The following is a 23,571-nucleotide window of genomic DNA, read 5'->3' on the forward strand; positions in this document are numbered from 1 at the left end:
ACGGAAGACAAGCTCTGTGGTGGGGTCGATGGCTCGCTCCTGCCCCGTGGCTTTGACGTGCCCTGTGCAGGCCAATTGTGGTTATATAATACTGGCTGCGCAGCAGATGCTGCCACGCTCGGGCCGGGAGATTATAGCTGGCACGCACGACTAATGGAAGCTTTCTGACAAATGCAGCCATCCCTGTCAGACAGGCGATCACAGGCCAGCAGCCGCTCTCCAGCCTCTCTCGCTCGGCAGCTCTTCCCCACCCACCATCCCGTGCATGATAGGATAGAGACAGGGACCGGAGCAGAGGCCGCAGTGGGACCCGGCACTGCACTGGGATCAGGCAGCTTTCCAAAGCGGCAACAAAACCCCAATGAATTCATCAAATACTCCCCTGCTCGACCCGTGTGTGGCTGGAGGTGTGTGGCGGGCTGCAACTGATGGACTGTAACAGTTGTCAGGCACGGGTGTCTCGTTGGGAGGAAGATGATATACTGCGGCCAGCACGGTTAGTGTGTTCCTGTGGTTGGGTATCTGATTGAATATTTCTTCGTGTTCCTTTGTGATTCACCACATGTTTGATGTATCGAGTGTCTCATTACCTTTTTCAGCGCCGTGACCTGGCTTTGTGGCATGTGCAGCATAATGCCACCACGAAAATGGAACAGGCCCTTATCGCGGTGTGCTGGGTACGGCTCTGAGACAGGCTTCAACACTTTGGTATTGAAAGGCTATCTCAGCAATCCCAAACCTGCTCTGACTCTCCTTCAGAAAATCTCAAGCGTCACCTTTCGGTGGCACGGTCATTTTCCAGGCAGGTGGGAGAAGCAAAATATCTGGCTGCTTGTTCACAGCAGCTCTGCTCTGGTCCCCATCCTTGAGAGACTTTCGGTGTCTGACTGACCAATGCCAACCCCTGCTATCCCCGAGGGGCTGCGATCGCAGCCTCCCAGGCGTCCAGGGGTTTGACAGACATAGACATTGCGGTCTGCTGACTCCCAGCACATCCCTCCAAAATTCTGGGCTGCTACATCATGTTAAAGTGATGGACGACAAAGAGCTGTACCCAGCGGAGCCAAAGCCCACTACCTCATTTGAAGGTTACTTCACCTCTGGATACCATTGGAAAAAAAATAATCTATCCTTTTTTTTTACCAAATGAAACTCACCCAGGCGTAACACTAAATGAGCAATCATTTCTGGTGAGACCAGTAGTGTCTGGTTTGAGAAATGTGCTACCACTGATGTCCTTATGCTACCTTTACAGAAAAAGCTAAGCTGTAATGGGGATGGGATCCAATCGGATCCTTCTCCTCATGAAATAAAGTAATCACAGGCTGTCTCCTACTTATCCCCATTTGGCCATTTCCAGCTTCACCTCTTGTGTTGTTTCCCGATGTCTGGCAAAACAGACCATTCGCTATCGCCATCTGCATCCTGAGGGAGATGAGAGTGGTACATTCCCATGGCTTACACTGTGGGACATCCCATCTGTCCATATGGAGCTGTAGAACAACTCCCAACTCACCTCAGACATTTCCTAAATCTCCACTGAGAAGAAAAGCAAAGGACATGTGAAAGGTTTGCAGGTGCCTTAAATTTTCCCAATACCATCCCTTGGGAAGATCTAGCTAGGAGATTCTTCCTGCCTTCCAGTCTTGGCTGAGTAGCCATCTCTTCATTCACAGTCCTGAACACTGACAGGTCAGATGTGCTTGATCCTCAGCCAAGGGAGAACTGGATCTTGCTGGGCTGCAGACACACATATTACTTTTTAATTAACACTGTAACTATTAAATTGTTTGCCCTCCCACCACCTCCACGCACATACACTCCATCCATCCATTTCACAGAAGGTGGAGAAAGCAGACAGATTCCTCATGGGGTTCATCTGCAATGTAAGCCTTTAGTTGCACTTCAGGATCTTCTAGGGCTAAGTACCACAGGTGCCTGAGATCACTTGAAGCCTGCTGGCTTGCAACAATCTAGTTAAAACAGCACAGAGATCAGAACAGGCAGCATAATTTACCCAAGAGAGTGGATGAATCAGTTCACGGAGGGCTCTGTGCTCATGTCTGTGGTTACGCTGCCACCAGCACCTGAGCTATGTAATGCCCATCTCGCAAAAGCATGTCTACATGATGCTGCAGCTCCCGGCAGTGGTGTTACCAGAATAAAATGTTGGGCTCCAGCCACTGTCCAAACCACAAAGCCTCCCCCCTCCTTCAGTAAACAGCAGCTGCTTCTCTTCCCAGAAGTGACCACATTTCAGCAGTGGCTGTCACAAAGTAAATATTCTCTAACCCACCAGAAACACGTGGGTAGATGGTACTTAAGGGTTTGCATTCTTAAAGTGAGAGATGCAAGTGTGGAGCTGGAGGGTCTTCCTGGGTTTATTTGTTCATAAGGAGCACAAGAGCAAGGGATCACGCCTTTGCTGTTCAAGAGCAGTGCTGCCAGCTGAACCCAGCTACGAATGTTTCAGCCAGTTGCTTACACAAGAGTGTTAGAAGCAGTGCACCACAGGAGGAAGAGCGATGGTGCTTTCATGCACCGATTTGGAGCGGAGGAGTGGCAGAACCACGGTGCCACGTGGGCACAGCAATGCTGGCCCTAGGGATCCCATGCCACATGTCTGCACCCTGGCTACTCTGCTTCATTTGGAACACAGCGGGAGATGGGATTGCAGGTCACTATGGCTGTGCAGACTCTGACAGCCCCACAGCCCCAGCAGTATCGAGGGAGGCAATATTTCACTGTGTAGCTGGAAGGAGGCTGGCTACTGATGAGATTATTGACATGACCACTACTACCAGCATTCACATTTTCATAGGCTGTTTTGGGGAAAGCAAACATGACAGAGGGGGCCAACAAGTGTTACAGTAAATCGAGCAGGCTTCAGGTAACAGCTTTCTGTTGCTGCTTCACAGCAAGTTGCTTCTTAACCCACTTTTTCAAATTCGCATGAAGTTGGACATAGTTCAATTGTTAATAGCATATAAAGAATTTCTACACTCATTTGAAGCGATATTAGATGACCTCAGTTCTTTATAGCATCAGTCACCCAGGGCCCTTGCTCACAGCCAGGGCTCTCTTGACATATGCATTTGCAGAGGAGCAGGCTGGATCCGGGCAGAACTGGGGCAGCTCTCCTGTCTCTGCACACAAGTCTGCACAGCGCTACACTGCAGCAGCTCACCTCTCTGCTCACTGCTTACATTAACAGTGTAGGGATGCTCTCAGGTGCTACAAAAACCCTAATGGGTAATGGAGACTTTCACCCCCAGAACATGGTACTACTTCAGGCTGGAGTGCCACCAGAGAGGAATTAAATTCTTTGGCTTTGCAGCACTGCGAGTAGCATCAGGGACACTGAGGTGAGCTGGATGCCCAAGCTTGACCAAGGTTTGAGATTCTATTAGCTTGAATCGTAATGAAACAAAAGGCAGATAAGGAAACAGCTTATTCAGAGAGAAAACTGTGGAGGCCAAATATTTGAACATGATATTTCGATATGATGTCTTCAGCCAAAGCTGCCCTTAATAAATACACATGCAGCTTTGGTTCTGTCAAAATGTTTAATACAAAGTTAATCAAAGGATTTGAATTTGGGACTTTGTTCAACTAGTGAAAAAAAATTCATAGAATCACAGAAGAGTTTGGCCTTGAACCCTGCCAGGGATCCAGGGGCAGCCACAGGTTCTCTGGGCACTCTGTGTCAGGGCCTCCCCACACTTCCAGGGAAGAACTGCTTCATAATATCTAATCTAAACCTCCCCTCCTTCAGTGTAAAGCCATTACCCCTTGTTCTATCACCACATGCCCTTTTAAACAGTCCCTCTCCAGCTTTCCTGTAGCCCCTTAAGGTACTGGCAGGCTGCAGTAAGTTCTCCTCGGAGCCTTCTCTTCAAGCTGAACAACCCCAAATCTCTCAGCATGCTGTTATCTGCTGGCTGCACTTGTCTTACTGAAAGTCATGAAAAGTCCTGGCAGAGTATCATTTAGAACCAGAGATAATGCCACAGACCTCCATGTTGAGACCCTGGGGGAGGGAAAGGGAAGAGGAGCTACTGTGTTTCTGGAGACCACATCAGCATGGCTGATACCCCTGGACTGCCATGGAGCCTTCTGTGAAGCATGCCAAGCCTCAAACACCAGCCACAAGCAATGCAGGACAGACTGTGTCTGCCCTGTGGATAGAGGATGTCAGCTGTCAGTGCCCTTTGGAAAGTGTCTTGTGAAGAAAAGGAGAATCCTGGACTTATTTATCCCTCTCAGAGACCTAGGTCTTGCCAAGCATGCAATCTTTGAGGAGACTCCAAGCATCAGCAGAAAGTTAACTCCTGGAGCTTGCCTACTGCTTCTCATGCTGATTTGTGGCAGAGGATTACATTTGCTCTACATAAGAGCCTTTGCTTGTGCACAGCTGAATGATTACCCATTTTTAATGTGCTGTGACAAGGACGACTGGGTCTTGAACCTTTTGGTCCTGCTGCAAGCTCGCTTTTAGCCTGCAGTGCAGTTTGAGTTTTCCTGCTGAGTGTGGCAGGAGACATACCAAGATTTCTTAGATGCCTCTTTGCTCTGAACAGAGGGACAGCTGCTGTTACGAGAGATGCCCAGAGCATCCTTTATGGATCAGCAGTAGTCACGCTGCATGGGGGCGAGGAGGAAAGCTGATTTACTGCTGAGTCAGATCCATTTGTCTCACTCTGGCCTTGGGTCCTGTGATGATGTTGCCATCACTCGTGAGACGAGCTGTCTCTAGCACAGGGACCTTCCTGCCTCCCTCTGTGATCCCCTATAAACAAAAAGGAAAGACATTTAGCCAGCAGGGAGCAACAATAACAACAAACTGCACTTACATCCTGGGTTGCCAGCTGCTTGGGGCAGGTTTCTAGCCCAGCACGTTTTCTCCCCAGGAGTGGCGACAGCCGTAGCCAGATCATGCTTTGCATTCCTTGTGGTCATCTTCTTGCAAGCCAGCAGACATCTGAACTCCACCAATATTAGATTTTGTGGTCATTTTGTAATGCAAGTGTAATTGAGCCCTTTTGTGGGTTTGGCTTCGTTAATGTTGTGCTCATTTTCAGAGTATAAAATAGCCTACCTTCTCCATCCTCTAAAAATGAAGAGTGTGTTTTGGCTCAGGCAAGTATCCTCAGAAGCCCAGGGTGGAGACATGGAGTCTTCTTCAGGTAAAATGTTCTCAAAAAGTCTTCCTGCAGCCGTGTGTTTCCATGTACACACAGACACATGTAGAACTTTGCTTTATTTGATTTGAATTTATTTTTTTTACAATATCAAGAGATTGGTTAGACTTGTGGGAAATAAAATATAAAAAATCATACTCCTGATCCCCAAAGTCCTCAATTCCTCAGAGCCTGCTGAGGAGAACCCTCAAACCAGAATATACCACTTTTTTTGGTGACTTGACAAATCAGCCAGGTTTCTCATCGGGACTGAACAGATGGAGAAGCAGCCTGTCTGGGGAACTTCCCAGGGTGCTCCCCAGGTGTGTGAGCCCTTTGTCAAAGTGATTATTCCTATACCACTGAGCGAGACACAGCTAGGCAGAGACCTCGGTGCTGGCACACAATCAGATGAACTACAAAATTGCTCTGAGCACTGCACCACTTGCTCCCTGGGTGCTTTCTGGTAGTGACAGCAAGCGTGGTGGTGTCCCCCGGCCATCCTGTGCCACCCATATTTAAATCCCCTCTACTTTCATACTCTTTCCCTTATCTCACTGATCATCTCCCATCAGCAGCTGCCTTTACTTACATTTCCTTTCCCAGCAGCTGTTTTCCCCCTGAGAAGGCCTTGAAGCTTTGGTGGTGGTGGTCTAGCAGCAAGCCCTGATAAAAGATCAGTGAAAGATCCCTGTGAGTATTCCAGTGCAAGTCAATCTGCACCTCCAAGCCATGTTTTTCAGGGTTTAGACTGGCAAAGCATGTTGGAAGTAACCTACCTGTATGAGTTGGAAACACAACCCAAGATATGGTCCATGCAGGTAGACAGTCCTGCCTGGCTCACTGCTCAAAAACTGCTAATGCCTGAGGTTAACAAGGAACAGATTTTCATTGTGCTCACCTAAATCTCACAGCTATAGTAAAAAAAAAAAAAAAACCCACCTCACAGCCCAATAGTCAGAAATTAATGTATATCCGTACAAACAGAGAAATCAGCAGAAAAACAATGCTTGGAACAAGTGTAGGGAATCTCAGCCACTTTGGAGGGGTGGGGGAATGAAGCTATGACAGCTGTATGTGAGGCATTGCCTTGTGCACACTTGTTGTAGCAAGTGATGTAAGCCAAGGAACGCTTGATTCATATTGAAGGGACCACCTTCTCATGGCTTTTGTCAGTGACATGACACCCTTAAGAAAATCTGTGTCTTGCAGGCAGATCTGTCTGACCCCATTAGCTCAGGAGGGAGATGAGTGTTTGGAATGGAAACTCTCATCCTGACTCTTTCATAGACCAATAAGACAGAGAACCAAGGTGCAAACATCAGAGTGACTCATAGCAAGTGGAGCTGAAATGGAGACGATATCGAAGCATTAATAACAGCATCTTAGCACCGTGGCATTTAGAAAGCCAGCTTTAGTGATGGCAAAGCAGAGTAGAAAGCAGACTTAGAGGGTAAAGCAGCTGTTTGTAGGCCTGACTGGAGAGCACAAAATCTCCCTCCTTCAATAAAGGGATTCATTTGCTGAGTAGGTGATAACATCAAACTGACACCCCTGGAGAGAGAGCATCCCAATTTAGGATAGCGTCACGAGTATGTTTTGCCAGTCGCTATGAAGGTATTTACATGCATTTAATCCTTGCAGTCAGCTGGTGTGAGAGTCAAAGCTCTCAAATTAGAGCTGGGTAAGGACTTTAAGCTTTGGGCTTCGGGGATTTGGACACAACTCTGAGACCAGAACCGTGATACTTGCAACCATCAACTACCTGCACCAAGAACAGAGAGGATTACAAAAGCTTAGATTGCTAATTGCAAGCATCATCAGATAAAAAGATTCCTACATGATTGTGTTTTATCTCATTCTTTACTCTGGGAAGCTCTCTTTTACTGTACTTGGAGTTTGGTCCAGAAGAGATGGCTAAAGGAAGTCACACACCCTGGTTGGCTTCACTGAGGTGATAATATGGCTTTGGTGAAAATCCCCTGCTTTGCCCCTCACCAGTTCTGAGCACTTGGACTAAATTCCTTTGAGAGGTAACTAAGAAGGATGGCCCACTTTGAACAGGAAGGGGTGTGCTTTGGTCGCCTGTCCCAAGACATGTTGCGACACTGAACTGACTTGAGAGGCATAAGCCAGCAAGTCACCACCCGTTCCCCATGTCACCTTATAAAGCAACAGCACTACTACTCCTGTTAGATTTGGACAGGGGCCACATTTACCACCTTCTGGAGCCTGGGTAACTCTTCACCTTTTCTCTGTCACTGTCCAGGGGTGTTTCTATGCCAAACACTTCAAGAATGTGAAGGCTGATTAATCTTCAGCCTGATCTTCCCGCCCTTTCCAGGGAGGCTGAGGTGTGAGGAGATCACAGCTGCTGGGTAGCAGGTTCATGCTCTGGCCCCAGAAGCTGTTAAGTCCTTGAGACCCTACCCAAAAATAAGCTCTTCAGCCTTAGTGGATTATGGTTCTTGGCGTATGCATACCATACATGAAATGTAAGACCTTCTCATGGTGCAAAAGCAAGAGTCAACAGCGGGGTAACAAACTGGAGCTTTATCCTTGGTGGTCAGACCTGACCTTTGGACAACTGACCAGCTTCCCTTTGCACCATGCACTCCTGTTGTCCCTGGGGACAACAAAGGCAGCCCAACGTCAGGCTCAGAATAGGATCAGAAACTCAGCTTCACCCAGAGGAACATTTCTCTTTCTGGTTAACAACTAAAAGCTTGCAGCAGAATGAAGACCTCTCTGGATCTTAGCAAGCCTCCATCCATGAGCAGTTAGGTGGTTTTACTTCCATCCTCTGTTGTCTTTTGGCAGATAAAGTGGGATCACTCATTTGGCCTGGCTCCATTGCAAATGCTACTGTAAGGAGCTGCTTTTCTTCAGGCACACACTCCTGAGAAAAGAAATTTCACCACATCTTGAATGGTAAAACACCTGGGCCTTAAACTGGGGCATTCTAATGTTGGTTTTTCTTATCCTATACCCATATCTAGCTGTGCAGTGTGTCCTGTTCTATGGAAAGGAGAGAAATGCCTTGGCTCATAACTGCTAACAGGGCTCCCAGCACTGGGGTTGAATATTAAGAAGTTACAGCCATGAGCTTAAAAATAAATAAAAATAATGAAAGGGGGTTGTATTTCCTATGGACATGATTTTTATCCCCCCTCACCTTTTCTTTTGACTTACTGTACCACAGTTCTTTATGACACATTCTGGGAGGTGAATCCAACCTCTGGAGACGCCACATGCAGGACCACATCCAGATTGCTGCCCTCTGCACCTCCCTGCTGCCTGGAGAGAAGAGTCAGGGTGGCCTTTTGTGCAGTGAAACCCCAAGCCTGGAGAACCTGCCCAGCTAAACCCTGCAACAGTTCTATGAGGATAAATGGATACCAGAGCACCAGCCACACAGATAAGCACTTATCTGTGCTGTGCACGCATGGAGGCATCCGTCATGGCACTGCAAGCAACCCTGAGCTGCTTACAAGTCTGCATCATTGGTGATACTATCAAGATGAGCCTTGCCCTATGCAAACAATTTATGCCAATGGCATCATCAAGCTTACCCCTTCCCTCCCCCACCACACTATTCAATAACTGCCCGTACCAAAGAAAATCAAGGTACTTGTATACCCCCACCTCCCACCTTGCTTCTGCCCATATTTTCTTGATTCCTCAAACTTTTGATGAGGATCCCTTTGTAGAAGTCTTCTTACTCCTAAAGTGCATAACCATCCTCGTGGAAAGCAAAAAGCACGATGGGTTCTGCCTCAAGCATCTTTCCATTCAAGGGCAAAGGCAACCCAAACAAATCCAAACAAGTCCTGAACCACTCGAACTAGCACATCTGATTTCAGGCCATGGAATTGATGGTCCCTGGTGGGTAACAGGTGAAAATTAATTGTTGCCCCTACAAATTGATGCAATTTTAAGATCTGACGTCTCTGTGAAAATGTGCTGTCCTTCCCTGAGACCTTAGCTCTTTTACAATCCTTGCTGCTTGCTGAAGCTTCACATTTGGTACCTCCCCAGCTGCTTAATTTTACTAAACTCACAGGAGTTCACTTTGAGACTCCCACCTCTCCATCAAATTGGACAGAAACAGGCCAGGAGGAGAGACACAGGCAGATGGACATGGACCCCGTGAGCTTGTTGCTTGTCTCCACAGAAAGCCAGAGAGATTATCAGAGGCAGCTGCCCTCTTTTGAGAGCTGATATCACCATCAATCTTCCCCTTTTGGGTAAGGACCTCCTGTCTCCTGCTGCACAAGGGAAATGTCTATCTTCACTCCATTTCAGCCACAGGCTTTAGAGAAGGCCCTGAACATCTGCAGCATCTCAGCAAAGAGCTCCTGAAGAACTTGTCACAGCTACAGACTTCCTCCTGCAATATCCAGAGGAACCTACCTTCAAACCACAGCCTCCAGCTTTGGCACAGCCTCAGGAGGGCCATGTCATTTGCTTCCCTCAAAGTCAAACCTCACACCGGTTCCAGACTCCCCAACAAACCCAGATAAGCCCCAGAGCATGTCTTCAGTTCCCACTCCTAGTATAAGAGAAAGAAGCTTCTTTCAAGCTACCTAGCTCTTGTATAGAATCACAGAATCACACACTGGTTTAGGTTGGAAGGGACCTCGAAGATCATCTAGTTCCAGCCCCCTGCCATGAGCAGGGCCACCCTCCAGTACATCAGGTTGCCCAAAGCCTGTGGGGTAAGGCAAGCAAAGGTAGAAGTGATGCCCACTCCTTTTTACACTAAATTCCTTCATGGTGACCAAAATACCTTTTGGAAGTAGCAGGTGTGCCTTCCAAGCTCTTCCATGCTCTGTTGTGAGAAGATGCAGCCCTTGCACCAGACTGTGATGGAAAGCAGCCACAGGGGTGCATGGAGAGTTATCCCTCCCCAAGACCTTGCCCCAAACAGGTGCAAACACTACAGGATGGAGAACATCCTCCTTGATATAAAGGTGTAGAGCAGACCTGAGGACTTGTAGGTGGGTGTAGAGCTTCTTAGGAGAGTACTTGCTCTAGGGCCCAAAGTGTGAATACAAGCTTTGCATAACCTGAAGTTCTTTAGCTCACGCTGTAGCATTTACACGTCTGCTGGGAGCAGGTCCGGAACAACACCTGCAGTCACACAGCAGGTCTGCAGGTCTGGCAAAAGAAGAGTGTGAAAGATCTGCTGTGGGCATGTGGTTTTGTCTAAGGACCTGTATAAAAAGGAGAGATCTTTGGGCTTAGGGTCAACTTTTCCTTGTGCCTAGGCTGCGATTGCACAAAGACTTTCTAGAAAGCCAGCCCTGCAGAGTGCAGTGAGGTTTTCCCCTTCTCAGGCACCAAGACAAGCCAGGCTTCTGTTTCCTCCCAGTAGCATTTGTGTGGTCCTTTAAAATCCCCCCAAATTGCTTTGCAGTCCAAGACGTCATGGAGGGCTGAGTTGTCCTGTGTCACGTTGGGTCCCATGACCCCAGATTTCTGTCCTCGGTAGAAATCCTTATCACCTTGCACTGCTTGTCCCTGAGCTGAAAATGAAAACTATTCTATTTGTGCTTGGTCTGCAGGTCTAGGAAGATTAAAAATTAAGACAAATGTGAGCAACTGGGACAGTTCATGTGAAAAAAAGGGTTGGAAACCTGGCTCCCCTAAGGGCAATTGCTAAATTCCTTTTGGCTTTAAAGTAACTGGGATTTCACAGGAAACACAGATGCTTTAGAGTACAGGTACATAGTTCAAGTCATGTTTTAGCAGAGAGCAGCATTTTAACTCCTTTTAGGATCATTTTGCATGCCTTTACCATAACTGTCTCAGTCTTTGCTCTTTTTCTCTTGAAGCCTCTGTTTTTTCCATAACGTAGCTGTTAGAGAAACAGAAAAGCTTGAAAACATAATCAGGATGTACACTTTAAATTATAAATAGATAAATAAATACTTGTTAGAGAAACAGCGTGAAAATATGATCAGGATGTACCTTTAACGTTATTAATAAATAAATATTAGTATTAATAATAATAATAAACAACAACCCCAGAGCAATAGACATTCAGACATTCCTTTTGAATAAACATCTCACTTTTTAAGCCACTGGTGACACTGGAGCACCGGATCAGGGTTTCTGAGACGGGGTGGTATTCGGTATAGTTATTTTCTAGGGGAAAAACCACCCCCCTGATGCCCTGGCCTGTCAGGGACTCAGTCGGGGACATAAAACAATGAGACTCCAGGGACAACAACTGCAGCGTCGGTCTCTGAAACTTTGCCCGGGCAAAAGCAGGCGCTCCAGGAGCTGCTCAAAGCCCTGTTTGTCAGCCGGCTAAAATAGCTCGCGCGGAGGTGCTGACAAACCCATACCCACACTGCAGCCCAACACCTCCAGCCCTCGTGGGGTTATCGGTGACGTTTGACTCCGAAGCATTTTTTCGCCCGCTGCCAATAGCTATTCCCTTTGGACTATTTGCTTTCACATGCTTTCCCTTTGACACGGCTGCTATTTCTTTGCAATATGTAAACACTCAGAAGGATTTCCATGTTTGTTCTTCACCCGGCACGGCCAGTCTTTCACAGCTCGCTGGGAGAAGTGACATGAAGAAGCAGCCGTTTCACAAGCATTTGTGGGGTGTTTTTTTTTCTTTTTTCTCTTTTTTTCCCCCTCTGTGTGTGCTGTGCTGCTGTCTGCTTTCTCTTCTTTTAAATCCCGTTGTCCTCTCGCCTCAGCACCCCGGCACAGGAGCAGAAAAATGCATTGCTGTTGTCAGAGACATGACACTTGCTGTCATCCTACATGGGCGTCCTTTAATACTGGAGCTCAGCGGAGGCTTCGTGCTGCAAAGCATTTATTCTGTATTTCTCCCCTTCCCACAGGCCGCTAATGTGTGGCTTTTTCTAAGAAGACTGCCCAAATTTGCCTGTATTGCTGTAACTGTCTGAACACACACTTGTTTCCAAAATAAGTACTTAGCAAGACAAATTACATCAAACAGAAATTCCAGGGTCCTTGCTAGGACTGGAACACAAGAAATCCCTTTGGCATTTTTTCTTTTTTTTAATATTTCACCTGGAAAATCTAAAAGCCTTTAGAAAGTTTCCCAAGAACTGTGTGAAAACAAGGAGAGTCCTGTAACCCAAAGCAGCCCCTAGCACAGGGGTGGGGACACAGGGATAGGTCATTCTGGTAAAAATGTAGGTGGGGAAATTTTCTTTATGACCTTGATTTTTCCTTCCCATGGGAATTTTGATGATAAATTCCCAGCAGGAATTTCCTTGACTAACCTGACGTGTCTCCACAGAGAGACATAATTTCAGCAAACTGCTCCTTCCAAGCAAAAATACTTCACTGAATTTTTTCAGACAGATTTATACTATACACATGATTATTCAGAAGTCATACTATTATATGACGCATTGTAGCAAGTGCTTATTTAAAAAAAAAAAATAGTCTTTTCCACAAGTCAGACTGCCCCAGGTTAATGTAAAACATGATTATAAAATGATTTTATTAAAATAATTCAAAGGACCGAGTGGACTTTTTCATTGCAGTTTAAGCCAGCTCAATTTTGTACTGTTTTAATATGATTTGGAACCACATTTAAATAGAAATCAGAGCACTGAGACAGGGTAACCACATTGGTAATAGCCTGGGTGGAGATAAGGCTGGTTTAATCAATGCTGATGGCAGTTAAGGGTTGTCTATGTCCCTTCAGAAGCTCCTTCCAGGGTTAAGGCATGTAGGCATTGGGAAGGATGTTACTCTTTGTTTAGTGAGATTTTGATACTTGTAACAAATGTAATAATAACCAAAATGAAAATCAATATAATGTAACTGTAAAGACATCCATATTACCATTAAGAAAATCTCATTTATACATATATATATTTTTTAATGTCTAGGTGGTATCCCATGTTTCGGTAAACCCTTTCCTCCAGTAAGCCCCAGTTATTGGGCAGTATGGGATAAAAGATCAATGCTGGGCTCATCCTATAAATTCTTCTCTTTGAAGAGAAGCTTTCATGTCTGCCTGAAATTAATTTGAAACACACAGAATTTTCCCCCTGATTTTAACAAGCTTTGGTTCCAGCCTTTAATGCCCTGTAAGAAGCCTTTACAATGCAAGATGAACTGGAGGAGTTTTCATCGACAAGCCTTCTAACAAAAGTCACCATGTATTTCCCAAACCAATACGCTGAAAAGAGTTGGAGAAATAATAACATAAATATCAATAAAATAACATAAAAAAAGGCCATGGAAATATTTCTTATCCTTATTTATTTAATAAAGAAACATAATAAACTTTCATTTTTTTCCAGGTACAAACAGCTTAGAATGTCCTATGATATTGGCTGATATTTCCTTGCTCTTTTTGTAGCTTGGGTGATTCATGTGGTAGCCTTTATTGTACAAATCAACAGAAAAAAATGGCAGTGCTCACCATGCTTATAGACAGTGTGGGCCAGCTATTGAGTCAGTGCCTTCAGCTAAATCACTGCACCATGAGGTTCTATCATCACTAGATTTGGATCAACTTCTCCATTAATAAAGATCTGCAGGTGAGGCCATTGGAAGTTTTTTGGGGGCGTTCTACATGCTATATGAAGACACCATTCCCTCTTCAGCTCTAACAAAATGTGCTACAAACCAATAGGAGATCAAATAGAAAAACCAACCTTCCAGTTACAGAAGGTTTTGAAAGCAATTTACAATTCACTTTTGGAAAGTTGAACTGCAAGCATCGGTAGTTAAGACCCTCTCTGATTTTTTTTCCTGTATGATTTCTTTGTTTTCTTCTTCCTTACAGGATTTGGGTAGCAGGCAGAACCATTTGTAATTGCACCAGTGCTCTAGGGTCTCACAGCAATGACAATAAAATGCTCAACACAAGCATGAAATGACCAGAGGAAGAGCTCTTCTCTGAGATAATCAGAAACCAGCTAATCATCCCATTACATCATGTTCATTACTGGGCCTGACTCTTAATAAGAATATCAATCAAATAGTTCCTGATATAGGTTGCAGATAATTACAATATTTTAAGAACAGCACAGGCAATACTGCACTGCTGAGTACGGGCTGGCGGTTTTTGACTTGGGTTTTGGCAGTTTCGATATTGTACATGAAAAAGCCACATAAGGAATGCTCCTGTCTCTCTTTTGTAATTCTAAAGCTCTGGAAGGAAAATAATTTTGCCGGTTGTCAGCCAATAAATGCTTGTTCAGCAAGTAATGAATGTACTATTTTCTAATTAAACAGTTTCATTATAGGCAGCAGCTTGTTGCTAATGATCAATAAATCCCATTGAGAAGAAAACATTTTAATCGGAAAGTCGTGTCCTCTGAGTGTCAGCCACTCTATAAACTCACAGGATACATACATATATATATGTATAGATATAGGTATGTGTGTATATATATATATATGCACATAAATATAAAAATCGCATACTCTTTCTGGGTGATATGTACAGTGAGAATAACATTACGCCATAAGTACATGGGGAATCTGTATAAAGTCTGAGCAATTTGGGTTTTTTTTTTTTTTTGGAGGGTAGGGGTGGGGACGGAGGAAAGAATAGTGTTTTCACTTTAAGGAACAAAGAGTAGTTCCCTTGGGTTAAAATCTAATTACATACAAGATTTAAAGGCAACAAAATCCCCAGAGGAACAGCCCTATGTAATACACCATAGACATGGGGTTAAAAGGGCAAGAGAGCATGATTATAATAATACTTATATAGTATGTTTCATTCCCTTATAGCACTTTGCAACCAGAAAGTCTTACAACACCCCTGTGAGGTAGGTAAGTATTATTATACCCATTTTACAGATGGGTAAACTGAGGCACAGGTAGGTTAAATTATTTGCCTAAAAATCGTGTAGTAAGAATCAGAAATAGACCCCAGGAATCCTGATGGCAAATCCTCTGTATTGACCGATAGACCACTCTCAAGTGAATGCCTGAGACACCTCTCAATGAATGGAGAGAATATATTAGCCCATATTTACACAGATACATCGGCATCCTCTTGACATGTTGTCTTTATATGTTCTGACTTGTTTAGAGGACAGATAACAATGGTCATAGATAACCTTGACTGCAACATGTCACTTTAATTCTTGTTGCCAACCCCATGTGGATTTTGACTCCTTTACAACCTGGGATGTAACTAAATGTCAATGACAATACACCTTAAATACATTCTTGATAGCTTTGCTTCTCCAAGGTGAAAAGCACAATTACTCTTCCTTAAAGTGCAATGGCTCATTATGGAAATCTCAAGATTTTCCATGAAATCAAACCAAAACCAACTACAATCAGTCTAAAGGTGAAAGAATCTGTAATGTTGGACTTGTCCCTATATTCCATAAATACTTTCTCACATTCTATTGAGGCTGAAAGTTTAATAATAAATAATAATCTGGAAAAAACCTCTAATACTTTTCCACAACCACACATCCACCTTTCACCCCGTTGTTATTTCTTTGGCCTGAAGCTGATGGACACATCAACTGTAAATATTACTTTGCCCACAGGAATGAGGGTGTATCTATTTTCTAGTAGATTCTTTTTATTGTTTCCTGTGTTTCTTGCCCTTCCCCTGTAATCTAACCACGTTGTCTGAGAAAATGAAAGATGGACACTAAGTAGAAAGGATTCAAAACCTCAAAATTTACATACAGATCCAGAGGCAATTCCCCTTCCACCTTCTTGATCACATTGTTGCAGTCATTCTGCATGGTCCGATTGGTAGTGTTATTGTTATGATTAGTAGTAGTAATTTTTGATTAATATTGATGAACAAGGTTTCAAATAAGGCTGCTTATCTCAGTTCCTGGGGAAAAATGTAACCTATCCCACTACCTTAACAGAAACTTTGCCAGCATAGATGGTGCTTTGGAGCACTACACACAAATGTGATGCACTACTACTATGGTGAGTTTGATTGCGGTATTCAAAGCAGATTCTTGAAACATACTAAAAAATTAGTGCTTTTATTAACAGTTTTACAAACAGAATCCATTACTGTCTAGTTTCCTGAAGGATAGAACAAACCGTTTCTCTCATTATTTTGACATAATTTCCTTCTCTGTTTTTTGTTTTGCTTTGTTTTTCTGCTGATGAGCAATTGCAAGTCCCAAGAGGGAGGGCTTAGTGTAATAAACAGTTAAAATGTTGCTAACTCCATAATTTACTTTGCAACGACTTTCCTCTTCAAATGCAAGTTCCTATTACCTTGACTCAGAGTTCATCATGAAGAGCGTAAGGATCATTAATCTCCATGGAAAAAGAGACCTTTTTTTTTTTAAGTAAAAAAATATCAAATATAATAAATTTATGAAAGACCATTCACAACATATACAGTAAGTGTTACATTTTGCTACAGCAGCTGTGATATTTTTTTTTTCTTTTTAGAATGCAAGGTCATACATCGCCATAAGTAAACACACTAATATGAGTAAGACCTTAAATGAATGTATACAGCCAGGCTTTATCTGTGGATAGATATACACTGTGTTTACTGTTTTACAGTCTAGCATATTCCTATTCACACCATTGATATAACAGCTATGACCCTGCAAAGATTCTTCCTGTGCATATATAAATATAAATATTGAGCCAAGTCAAAAAGAGCAGGGTCAGAGGTTATATGACTTATTAGACTCCTGTAGTTAAGGGTAAAACCTCCATTGTTTCTTTTGCAACTAATTTTTAGTAAGAAGGCTGCTTCAATCATTGTGTAGTTACAGCATTACATTCTGTAAACAATATTTTAAAGCATTCTAAACAAACGTTTAAACAATTGATTCTTTATCCTTGTCCGGTGAGAGAAGACAATCTATAGCCTCATCGCTTTTGCTCGAGTCTGTCATCTTCAGCTGGAGATTATCACTCGTACCCCTGGTGACGCTGTCGTAGGATGGAGGGAAAGATGTGGAGGACAGAGTTTCTGATTTGTCTAGTGGCCTGCCATAGTTTTCATTCATCATGAATGCAATAAGACCCTCCTTCTCGGGTGCATCGTCCTCGAGGATGCTGCCATCAAAAGTTCTGTGCCGGTACAGGTAAGATGCCTGCTTCATGGAGCGCCGAAACAAATGTCTCCTGTAGGCCCGCTGGATGACGATGGCAGAGACCTCTTCTTGTTTCCGTCTGAGAGTTGTAGTAATTGGTTCGTAAGAGATCTTAGATGGATTTGCTGCCATGAACTTCTCTTCCATCTGTATTTTAAGGGCATCCATCTCTCCGGATTCTCCTAGCACCCTTTTTGTAAAAGCAAACAAAATATCTAAGCAATGTATCCTGTCCCCACTGACCATGGGCAGGTCCATTGCTATGAGTTTGATTTTGTTTGGTTTCGCTATGCGTAAAGGTTCTGACAGCGCATCTGCAAAGTCTGAAAGTGCAGAATACTCAATAAACTGAGTGGCTTCAGGGTCAAACTTCTCCCAGATTTCATAGAACATATCAAAATCATCCTCACTTAGAGGCTCTGTACTTTCCTCAGTGGCTACACTGAAGTTCTCTAAAATAATGGCTATATACATGTTTACAACAATGAGAAATGATATAATGATATAAGTAACAAAGAATAAAATCCCAACGGCAGGGCTTCCACAGTCTCCCTTTGAACCATTTGCATTCGGAAGGTTTGGGTCACAATACGGTGGTCCGGTGTTTAAAATAGGGTTGAGAAGACCATCCCAGCCAGCTGATGTTGTGATTTGGAAGAGACAGAGCATGCTGTTAGCAAAGGTTTGGAAGTTGAACATGTCATCGATCCCATGCTCCTTCTTAACATAGGCAAAGTTAGCCATGCCAAAAATGGCATAAATGAACATGACCAGAAAAAGCAGGAGGCCGATGTTGAACAGAGCAGGTAGGGACATCATTAAGGCAAACAGGAGAGTTCGAATTCCTTTGGCTCCCCGGATGAGTCTTAGGATCCGGCCAATCCGAGCCAAGCGAATGACTCTGAAGAGCGTGGGAGAGAAGAAATATTTCTGGATGATGTCAGAAAGTACAGTGCCTTGAAAAGAAAATTGAGACAAACAGCAAATTAGTACATGGGAAATAAACCCAGGCCTCCCTTCAAAGCAATCAGTCTGGACTATGAACAAAATCAGTGAAAAGTTCTCCAGATTGGAAGACTCATGATAAAGGGAATGGCATTGTCAGTAGTGTTTCCATGCCTATTTAATCCATGCAGACTCTGAGCAAAGGAGTTAAGGGGAAGCTTGCCCATTGGGAATGAGAAACCAGCTTCAACTCAGGACACAGATATCTGCAGCTTTTGGCCATGAACCACCTGAGAAATTTATCCCGAGTGCAGCTGGTCAGAATTTTCCCAATACAATAACATTTTTGTCTGTTAAATGTTATTAAGTCAGCACCAAAACTGCCATGCTGGGGCTCTTTCTCTGAGCCACCACCAGAGCAGTGGAGATGGAAATCCACTTGATTGGTTGGTTGCTTATCAATTTTTCCAGTTTCCCTGATGGGCTGATGCGGGACTAAAGGTTTGAGATTGTACTAGCACGGAAATGTGCTTGCATCCCTATAGTTAAGCTCTTCCTGCAGACACAGAGCAGATTGGTCCAGATTGTCTAATGGCAACAGTCCCTGGCAGCACTGCGTCCTGCTGAGCTCATGTCTCCCAGCCCAGCCTGGGAGTGGGCTCATTGGCATGGCCCAAGTCCTCTGACACTGAGAACACTTTGTTGATCACAGAGCAGTGCTAGAACCAACACGACAGCTCTGGTTAACTGGCATATCTAGAGCATCCAATGTCAAGGCTCTGATGAAAACTGCATGGTAGTGATACTTCTTGGTGACCCCAATCTGTGAAATACAGGTGGTCCAAGGCCCCCAAAGCACGTGCTGCTCTCTGAGCACAAGCGATCTCCTGCGCTGAGATCTTGCAGGTTCCCTGGTCCTCCAGAGTTTAGAACCACCGGAGCATCCCTGAGAAGATGTTTTTCTAGCATGACACTTTTTCTCTTTCAAAATGGAAAATTTTGGAAGAGATTAATTTCAGAGTTCCTTCTGCTCACTGGATTAGGTGATCATCTCCCAGTTGCTACTTTATTCCCAACTTCAATGAAAAGTCTTTTGACAGGATTTCAGATTCTGTTTTGACCTGCACTTCTGAAGCACCTAAGACATGTTTTCTTGGTGGGGCTGCAGAACAGCAAAAGGCACAAATTAACAGGAAAACTTTCTGGTTCATCCCTTGGATATATGAAGGTGTGGAGCTCTAGTGACAACAGGGCTGAGAACAGCCCAGACTCACTGCACCTGCCCTGAAGGACTATTCCATACTGTTGTAATAAGAACTAAATAGCAAAACAATAGCAATCAACATGTTCCCTTTTCACATGGCATTTTTACCTCCCTGGTTTTGGCTGTCATGCAGAATTGGGGTTAAGTATATTTTACCAGTTCTGGACTGTGTTTTATCACTGTTAACCATTAAGTGTATATTGAAACCAATACTGTGGTATGATAAACCTCATCATTTTGCTGATCATACAAATTATTGTTAGGCAGTGTGTATATATATATACATATATATATTATACAATTACATAATTAAAAATGCTTAGGACCCAGTTCTCTGAGTTGAAAGTGTCTATACTTGCACAAAGCCTTTAACTTTGTCTAATTAGTTTTATGTCTGCTTTTTCCACTTTGGAGTTTGGCTGAAAATCCAGGTTCACCTACCTACAATAGACAGAATCACGACGACAAAATCAAATATATTCCAACCATTGGTGAAGTAGTAATGTCGCAGAGCCAGCATTTTGATGATGCACTCCCCAGTGAAGATGGCAACAAAAAGCATGTTGATTTTATGGAGTATGTTCACTTTTTCTTGACTTTGGTCATCTGTTTCCACCATCATGGTAACCATGTTAAGGCAGATGAGAATCATGATGGAGACATCAAAGGCTTGTTTTGAGACGACATCAAAAATAAAACCTTGGTATTTGTTCTGGAGGTAAAGGAGAAGATTTAGTTAGGAAATTTGAACTATATGTCAAAATGATGACAGCATTTTCTCCTGATTGATCAGAAAGCAGAGGAAAAGAGACAATATACTGCTTCTGATTGGAACTTCAAGAAGTTATGGATGCCCACTCCCAGACCAGGTTGGATGGGGCTTTGGGCAACCTGGGCTAGTGGAGGGTGTCCTTGCCCATGGCAGGGCATTCGAACTAGATGATTTGTAAGGCCCCTTGCAACCCAAAGCATTCTATGTTTTTATAATTCTATGATGATGAGTGCTTGTATGTACTTCTTGAATTTGCCAAAAGAGACCCTGGACTGGGGTCATAAATTCACTCAAAGCAGGCATGTGTCCACTGGCATATGTAAATTGCATATGTAAACTGGAGTTTCAGTCAATATTTTAGAACAGTGGAAATTTCATACCACAGGTCACTGGACTTGCATGTACCGTCCAAAAATCAAAACATGTAAGTACTAAGTGTCTTTCACCTAAAAGTGATCACCCTTCCTTCACCAAGAACTTGGATCTAATTTATTCTCTTAGATAAATATTCAGCTCACATAATTCAACTGAACTATTCCATTCTTACCAGTGGTCTTGGGATTGGCTTTTGAGGTTTCTTAGATCCCAGCTTTTTCATTGCATTATAATACTTTTTCTGTTCTTCTGTCATGAAGATGTCTTGGCCACCTAAGTATAGAGTGAGAACATGACTATTACTTTTGATGAAAATTCACTGCCTCCATCCAAAGTTCAGCACTGCACCCTCTTCTAGTTTCTTATTTCCCCTTTCATGCAGCTTTTACCATAATATCTAAGAAGGGTTTGATGAGGTGCAGTGCTGGGAGCTGCTTATTGCATGGAGGTGAAGGACAGGAGACACAGAGCAGTGTGTCTCAACCAAGGAGGAGCAAAGCTCAGATTTCCTCTGCACTGGAGGTAGGTCCAGGGTGAGAAGGGCAAGTGTGAGAACCTCAGCCCTTCCTTTAGAGCCCACAAAGCAGTGAGAAGCACAGCTCTTGGGCCAGGCTGCTCCTCCCTGGCCCTGGGGCAGGGAGGCATTGGATGAACAATAACAGGTTGCCCAGCTCTGAAGGATGGTGACATATGTGCCTGGTAGACACCAGGGTGGTCTGTGCCTCCGCAGCAGAGCTTGTGCCAAAGATCATTGCTTCCTGTGGGGACTATAATCCCCCAGGCTGTATTTTCAGGACTTTCACATTGCAGGGAGATCAGAGTTTGCTACAACTGTGGCCTTGTAAAAGTCCTGCAAGATGGTTTCTGTGGATGTTCTGTCAAGGCCAATATTGAGGCAAAAGCTGATGTCTATAAATCTATCCCATGCCTTGGTCTCTGCAGCAACCACAAGGTGATGTGTAGCATTTGCACTACTTATCTTTTTCTTTTGTTGGTTAAAATTATCAATGATGACACCAATGAAGAGGTTCAACGTGAAGAAAGACCCGAAGATGATGAAAATCACAAAGTACAGGTACATATATAAATTACATTCCCATTCAGGCTGCTCCTCGCACTGCAAAGGGAAGAGGGAAGAGGTGAAAATGACACCATCTCTGCACAAACTGCAATATTCATACAGTTAAAAGAAGACTATCCATTGGTAGTAAAGATTATGAAACTGGGAAAATAGTGTGACTGCCACTAGCAGAGTCAGCACGGTCATTTCACAACGCTGTCACAGCAATCACACTGCTTCAGAAAGTGCAACTTCGGAAGAAATCCTATAAAACGTTCTCAGTCTGAATCCAGAAGGGGAAAACAATCAATTTTCTGATTACCCCTAATTTTGCAAGAACTGGTAGTACTTACAAATAGCAAAAGCATGATCACAGTATAATTAAATGCCACTGAAAAACTGTGTCGCGAGCCAGTGTATCTAGGAACACAATCTTTCTTTTATAAAGAGTAGAAATGAGCAAGATGTCTTGCTGGAGGACCGAGCAAGACAGCCTGACAGCCTGAAATCACAGGTATCACTGCTCAGATTTGCCCTGCTTGCTCCCAGTATCTAGCTCAGAAGCTTTCATTTCCCCAAATGCTGTGTTTTCTCATGTGTAACCCATGTATTTCATTCGGGAGCAGGATGGATACACATACCTGGACGTGTAGTGCAAGAATAAATCAACATCATGAGCTATGTTCTGCAGAGATGCTTCTCCACCCTTACAATGCCATGAAGTTTTCCCACCCCTTGTTCCTAAATTTTTATTACTCAGTTCAGCCTGTCCAACTCCCAGTACCACACAGCTGCCGCAGAAATTAACCTAAGTGTGATCCCATTCATTTAATATTAATTAAAGCGGTAAAGGGGAAAACAGATCCTCCAATTAAAACATAAACAAACCACACATGATGTAGCAAGGGAAATGCCTTTTTTTCTCCTTTTTTTTTTTTTGTTTTTTTCAGGAAACCTGAAAGCTGAACAGGATGCAGGTAAGAACTGGGAAGCTACCAGCCCCCAGAGCTTCATCATATCTCAGGCCAGAGCTGGAAGCTCACACCACCCTCTTTCCCTGCCAAGAGCTCCTCCATCCACCTGTAGCGGCACTGCTGGTCACAGAGAAGACAAGCTCAAGGTGAAGATACAGGGAGGGCTGTGTATGTGGGTTGCAGGAGAATGTAATTCAAACCCAGCACTTTAAACTATGTTCTATTATCAGAAGTTACATCCTTGGAAAATATGGCAGTCAACAGGGAGAGTGGAAGAAGCAGAGAGAGGACAATTTAGGATTTTGGTAGATTCTATCTCATCCTGGAGGTGCCTCTGGAGATGCTTCAATAGCAGCCGCAAAAAATCAAGCTCTGCAACTGCCACAGCCAGAGTAATACAGGGACTGGTAACCTGCATCTGTTTTGTTGTTAAATACCATTAATGCTGCAAAAGTCAATGGAAAAGGAAATGATACATTTCCTTGTAGTGACCTACCTCTCGTGAGTCCACTGCTGCATACATAATATCCATCCAACCTTTAAACGTGGCCTGAAAAAAACCCAACAAATTACATAATTAAGCATCTTATGTAAGTATATCTTGAAATTTTATCATCTCTGTGATAAGTTTCCAAAATGCAGTGTTAAGCATGTTCTTCACAGTTAATGAACTGCCTCTACTTTAAAGGACTATGGAAACATGAGTTTATGATCATTTAAAGTCATTCCATAATGTTTTTCTCCTGGATTCTCTTATTCCTGTTTTCTAATTTTCTGCACTTGTAGGGATAAACCAGCGATTTTTTAAAGGGTTTTTGAAAAGGAAAGAAAACATGGCAAATAAATCTTGGAAGCTTTGATCTGAAGAATTTCAAGTAATGAAGAGATACAGCTACATGGGATACCTCAGAAGGCTCTCCTGCACAAATCTCGGAC

General features: G+C 43.6%; 1 protein-coding gene across 4 annotated transcripts in view; it reads right to left on the minus strand.

The window, feature by feature from the left end:
* Window positions 1-16,966: 16,966 nt before the first annotated feature.
* The window catches only part of SCN5A (sodium voltage-gated channel alpha subunit 5), a gene marked incomplete at both ends in the record, with an annotated part of 175,248 nt that continues 168,643 nt past the window's right edge, over window positions 16,967-23,571 (minus strand). For all 4 annotated transcript variants that reach the window (XM_084260116.1, XM_084260115.1, XM_084260114.1 and 1 more), the window contains 5 exons: window positions 16,967-18,201; window positions 19,896-20,166; window positions 20,774-20,874; window positions 21,577-21,718; window positions 23,132-23,185. In XM_084260116.1, the coding sequence (XP_084116242.1) occupies window positions 16,967-18,201; window positions 19,896-20,166; window positions 20,774-20,874; window positions 21,577-21,718; window positions 23,132-23,185 (1,803 nt within the window). The remainder of the gene's footprint in view (window positions 18,202-19,895; window positions 20,167-20,773; window positions 20,875-21,576; window positions 21,719-23,131; window positions 23,186-23,571) is intronic.

The sequence above is a fragment of the Gallinula chloropus genome (assembly GCF_964237585.1).
Source record: "Gallinula chloropus genome assembly, chromosome: 2".
In the NCBI taxonomy this organism is placed as follows: Eukaryota; Metazoa; Chordata; class Aves; order Gruiformes; family Rallidae; genus Gallinula; species Gallinula chloropus.